The 6,117-nt window shown below is 38.2% G+C and overlaps 1 protein-coding gene across 2 annotated transcripts in view; it reads left to right on the top strand.

Annotated features, from left to right (window-relative positions):
* Positions 1 to 6,117, top strand: part of KCNAB1 (potassium voltage-gated channel, shaker-related subfamily, beta member 1) — a 650,886-nt gene continuing 644,769 nt past the window's right edge. The window contains exon 1 of one of the 2 annotated variants that reach the window (XM_006867946.1): positions 1 to 352. In XM_006867946.1, the coding sequence (XP_006868008.1) occupies positions 78 to 352 (275 nt within the window). In that variant the 5' untranslated portion in view covers positions 1 to 77. The remainder of the gene's footprint in view (positions 353 to 6,117) is intronic. The other variant, XM_006867949.1, reaches the window with a different exon arrangement.

Here is a 6,117-nt window from a genome sequence, read left to right as displayed (position 1 = left end):
AGAAAAATCAATTCAAATTACTTTGATGACAGTGACTTAAGAGTCTTCTTGAAAGACAGACGGGGGGGACATCAACGATGTTGGCAGCTCGGACTGGGGCCGTGGGAAGTCAGATCCCAGAAGAGAATCCGAAGTTAAGGAAACAAGCTGGGCTTTCTCTAGGTGGGAAGGATAAATCTCCCAAGAAAGCCTCAGAAAATGCTAAAGACAGCAGCCTTATCCCCTCCGGGCAAAGCCAGCTCCGGGCACGGCAACTCGCTCTGCTGCGGGAAGTGGAGATGAACTGGTACCTGAAACTCTGTGACCTGTCCAGCGAGCACACCACCGCCTGCACCACCGGCATGCCGCACAGGTAAGCCTCCAGCCTTGTCCAGGTGGTGGTGGTGGTGGGGTTCTTTATGTGCGAACACTGGAGAATGTTCACAGAGGAGATTTCTTTCTCGTACTGCTGGATAGCTTAACGGCTCTAATTGCCTTACATTTCAGAATGTTTAATCATGAAGATGGGAAACTTAGTGAAAATGACAAATACCACTCTCTAGACTGCCATTCAGAAAGTATTTCTTGCAAGAAGACAGCAGACATTCAATTGTTAAGTGCTATCGAGTCAGTTCGGTTCATAGCGACCCTGTATAGGGTTTCCAAGGAGCAGCTGGTGAGTTTAAACTGCCAACTTTGCCGTTCAAACCGACCTTATGATTTAATGGTTATCGTACATTGCCACACCAAGAATGCAGGCATACAGTAACTGACAGGAAACAAGAATATTGTATTAAAAAATTTCTTAAGTAAAAGAAGAGCCAAAGAGTGTATGAAAGTGCCCCCCTCAAAATCATCAGCAAAAAAGACTTTTGCAATCTGTCTGCACTTCCTTTACTTTAAAAACTGGGGCTGAGTGAAGGAATTGTATTTGTTGTGTCTAAAGCTTATAGTTGAGTAGTGCAAACTTGATGAATAAAGGTTCTGTGCTGACTGTGGAGGTGTAGGGAAGAACAAAATTCCCAACAAGATGGGGGTCTGAGCCTCATGTTTGATTAAGACATAGAACAGCAGGAGAGCAAGGCACTTTTGAAAAAAGAGGTTAAATTAAAATAAATGCCCATAGAACTCTCTGTTCTTTCCTCAATTTCAACTTTAAATAATGCAGAGTAGGACTAATTTCAGTCTGTATTGTGCAAACCGTCTAGAGTCTTGAAATTTAAGGGTGTCAGCGTTTCAAATTCACCAGTTACTCCTTGGAAACGCTATACAGGTTCCCTATGAGTCGGAACTGACTTGATGGCAGTTAACAACATTTCCTGTAAGGAGTCCTGGTGTGGCAGCATAGGATCAGCACTGGACTGCTAACCACAGGGTTGGTGGTTCATACCCACCAGCCATTCATTGGAAGTCTTATACGGGATTGCTATGAGTTAGAATGGACTTGACAGCACTTAACATTCCCTGTAAGAAGTCCTGGTATGATGCTAGAGGATAAGCACTGGACTGTCAATCCACCAGCAGTTCCTTGGAAACTCTATACGGCATGGCCATGAGTTGCAACCAACTCAACAGCACTTAACAGCAGCAACATTTCCTGTATAGGAGCCCTGGTGGAGCAGTGGTTAAGCACTAGACTGCCAACTGAAAGATCAGCAGTTTGAATCCCTCAGCTACTCCCATGAGAAAGAAGTGGCAGTCTGCTTCCAAAATGATTTAAAGCCTTGGAAACTGGGTGGGTACTTCTAGTTTATACTATTTGGTTGCTATGAGTCAGAATTGACTTGACAGCAATGAGTTTGGTTTTTAGTTTATTACCTGCAATTGTTATGAAAAATCTACTAGGAGTTAAAGATGATTTTACAAAGATAATTATTGTGAAAATCAAGTCTAAAGACAACTATTTGTATTAAAGGATAACAAATATCCTTTAGAAAGGAAACATGTTTCCAAAGAAACAGTCAACGTATGGACTTGTGGTGGTATGGAAACTCTAGAATGCATGCTCCTTATCAAAGCATCCTTGTTGGCTCTGAGCTGCCTTTGTTTTTATATTACTAATTCCAAAAAACACTATAGGAAAACTTAGTTGGCAATTGAATTAAGTGATGCATATAGAATTAAAACTTATTGAATTATAGACTTCAATAAAATTAACTTAGTTCTATTTTCCCCTTTTCAAAGTAATACCAAAATAAATATTTCCAGATATAAGCAACTATTAAAATTAGCACATAGAACAAATAAAGCATCTGGAACTGTTCTGTGAAATGTATTTACTATTAATGGCCAGAATGATTTGTCTGAAGCTCTTATAGGAGCTGTTATGTGCATTTGGGGGCCTATAATGGAAGGACCTAAGGAAGACAGTCTCAGTCAGATGAACTCTGAAGAAGTCTGTAAGTGTTGGGAATGTATTTCACAGGTATAAAGCTCAGGGCCATAGGAAAAGGCTTCTGGTAAAAAAGTTCATTGTCAAAGGGAAGCCTTGATAATAATGGTTTTCTTCTATAACATAGCCCTTTATTTACTCTAGACTAGAAATTTCCATTAAAGAAATTCAACACAGAATTCTAAAAGCTTCTCTATTATCTGACACTGGAACAGTTTTCAGGTTGAAGTGGAATATTAGTTATGGTAACCAAGTTTGGTGATTTGTGGTGCTTATGTGCTGTGGAGTCAGTTCTGACTCATAGTGACCCTGTATAGGGTTTCAAAGGCTGTAAATCATTGAGGGAATAAAAAGTCTCATTGTTCTCCCATGGAGCAGCTTGTAGATTTGAACTGTAGACCTTGTGGTTAGCAGCCTAATGTGTAACCTAATACACCACCAGGAGTCCCTTAATTAGAGTTAGGTAGCAACTTTTGTACAAAAACAAGTCATTTTCTTTTATGCTTTACCTAAAAATTAATAACTTCTTCTGCACTCAAGAGATTGGATTAACCATGATCCAGAATGAATGGTTTGCATGGTAATTTTTTATTTGGTTATTAATCATTAATCAGTAATGATCTTATGAGTCACTTGTTACGTGTGTTGGAGAACAGAATAGTGAAGGCCATGTCTACATCATCAAAAATTTAAAATGTCTCTTCCTCTTTTAATTTTACAACATAATTGTTTTCAGGAGAAAACTAGTATGTGCAGTTGGAATGAAGCTCATTTATAATTTAGATAGATTTAAATACCGCAGAAAAACCAAGGCACTTCTTATTGCTAGCGTCTTTCCTTTTTCCAACTCCCAAATTAGAAAAAAAACTTACCTCAGTTGGGTCCTTGATATTATTGGGATAATAATAATAATTGATGGTATAAACCCTTCAGATTGCAATGTTAGCAATAGAACATTTAATTCCTCAAATCATTCCAGTTTTTCTTTCACTTATAGATGTTGACTATCATAAAACCACAGAAAGTTTTTCTGGGCTTTTGATTTTCTTTCCTTTCTACAGTATGATCCAAGAGTGATATCTTTAATAAATATAAAAAAAAATGGAGAAGATAAATATGATCGAATTATAAAATATTAGCAAACCATCCATTTCTGAAATATTACTTACAGGATAACATTTATTGATAATGGTTTCAGTATGAAACAAGTTGAAGAATCCTTGAAGAAATTACATGGTTACTATTAGCAAGAATTTTGTGGGTATTTGGTTATTGATAATCAATAGTAAATTGCTAAAACAAAACGAAACAAAACAAAACTAAAAACCTCCAAAAAAATTACCAAAACTAAACCCAATGCGATAGAGTTGCTTCTGACTCAGAGTGATGTTGTAGGACAGATTAGAGCTGCCCCATGGGGTTTCCAAGGCTATACATCATTACAGAAACAGACTGCCACATCTTTCTTCCACAGAGCATATGGTGAATTCAGACAGCTGACTTTTCTGTTATCAACTGAGTGCTCAAACCATAGCACCACCAGGGTACCCTAGAAAATTACTGTTGTTGTTTTGTGCCATCTAGTTGGTCCTGACTCATATATAGGGTTCCAAGAGTGACTGGTGAATTTGAACTGCTGACCTTGAGGTTATCAATCCAGTGCTTATTCTTCTGTGCTACACCAGGCCTTAGAAAATTGCTACAATGCTCTAATTGCAATTTCTTTCCTGAGAAGATGGAACAAAAATATTTCATAGCAGAGTAAGTCAAGTTTATGATAGGCTTGAGGGTTGTTTTATGCCCAGATCCTACGATAACCTATATTTGAAATAAATGACATTACTAAATGATTGGAAGGAAATATTTGAGATGGAGTGGGACCCCATCATCCCAATCTACTAAAGAACTAAAATTGTAGGAAGCAGGACAGTGAATATGCACTAATCTGGTAGTTAACTGGTTCTTACTTCTTTTCTGGGACTGTGTGTACACAGGACTACGCAATGAAGTAATCAATTCCAATTTGCTTCATACTGATTTACTGGTCATTTCAGAGAGTTTTCTGATCATCCTATGATGGTGAGGTCTTCATTTGATAAACTGGCTTCTCCTATACCCAGCTAGGGTGGTGCAGGGCTGCAGTTGGGAAAAACAGACTGGGTTTTCCTCTTGTTGTTGTTAAGTGCTGTTGAGCTGGTTCCCACTCATAGTGACCCTGTACAGGGTTTCTGAGGAGCGACTGGTGAGCTTGAACTGCCAACCTAGTGGTTCAAACCGACTTTGCAGTTCAGAGCATTAAGCCACAGCATGTGTAATTAAGGGCAAGATTAAAACATTTTATTCAGTGTTTTTAAGTAACTGCTTTTTATCATTGCAAAAGTAGGATATAAACTTTGTAGAAAAATTTGAAAACACAAAAATATAAAGGAGAAAAGGCAACCACAACTAATATTTGGTGTGTTTTTCCTTAGACTTTTGGATTGAAAGTGTACTTATATTGTTTTCTTCCCTTTTTCTCTTTGTATTTCAAAAATTTCAAAAGTAATTTAAAAAGTACTTCACAAAGAATATATCTTATGATTACATCTTTGCTTACTTATTCTCTTTTTGTTTGCTATTTGTCATTTATCATATATTATAAACAATGTTACAATAATTTTTACATCAGATTAAAACATCTGATTTTTAAAAGGTTCTCTTCTAGATGAAGAATTAACTGGTGACTGTATTAGACATTTCATGCATTTAGTTACATCCCCCTAAATTTGTGTCAACTTGGCTAGACCATGACTTTCAGTGGTTTTGTAGTTATGTAATAATAGGATCATCTCCATGGTGTGATCTAATGTGATCTGTTATAAGGGGATTAGGGTGGGAGGCAACATCCTTACACAAGTCACAGTTCTGAACCAAAAGATGTAAGGAAAGTAAGCAGAGAAGGAGGGGCCTCAGTACCACCAAGAAAGAAGATCCAGGAGTGCAGTGTGTCCTTTGAACCTGGAATCCCTGTGTTGAGAACATCTTAGACCCAGGGGAAGGCTGATGCCAGGATACACGGGGAGCTCTGACAGACACGAGACCCACAGATGTTTGAAGAAGACAAAGGCCTTCTTGTGGGATCTATAGAAAGAAAGCCTTCCTCTAGAGCTAGTGTACTGGATTCAGACTTTAAGTTTCTTAAACTGTGAGAGAATAAATTTCTGTTTGTTAAAGCCATTTACTTGCAGTATTTCTGTTATAGCAGCGCTAAACAACTAAGACAGCTCTATATGCATATATACTAGTACATATACATATATATGTATACAGAATACATATACATACATATGTATACAGAATACATATACATACATATACACACATTTATAATGCTGTATACACACACACACATATATGTTGTTGTTATGTGCCGTGCAGTCGGTTCCGACTCATAGCAACCCTGTACAGGGTTTCTGAGGCTGTAAATCTTTATGGGAGAAGAAAGCCTCATCTTTCTCCCAGGGAGCAACTGGTAGTTTCGAACTGCTGACCTTAAGGTTCGCAGCCCAACCACTACGCTACCAGAGCTATTATATGTATATTGTTGTTGTTGTGAAGTGCTGTTGAGTTGGTTCTGACTCATAGTGACCCTGTTTAGGGTTTCCAAAGAGCAGCTGGTGAGCTTGAACTGCCGACCTTGCAGTTCAAATGGCCTTGCAGTCTGGCGCATGAACTCACAGCGCCAGACCAGGATTCTCTCTCTATAT

The sequence above is a fragment of the Chrysochloris asiatica genome, unplaced genomic scaffold, assembly GCF_000296735.1.
Source record: "Chrysochloris asiatica unplaced genomic scaffold, ChrAsi1.0 scaffold00113, whole genome shotgun sequence".
Classification (NCBI taxonomy): Eukaryota; Metazoa; Chordata; class Mammalia; order Afrosoricida; family Chrysochloridae; genus Chrysochloris; species Chrysochloris asiatica.
This window is presented reverse-complemented; position numbering and strand designations above follow the sequence as displayed.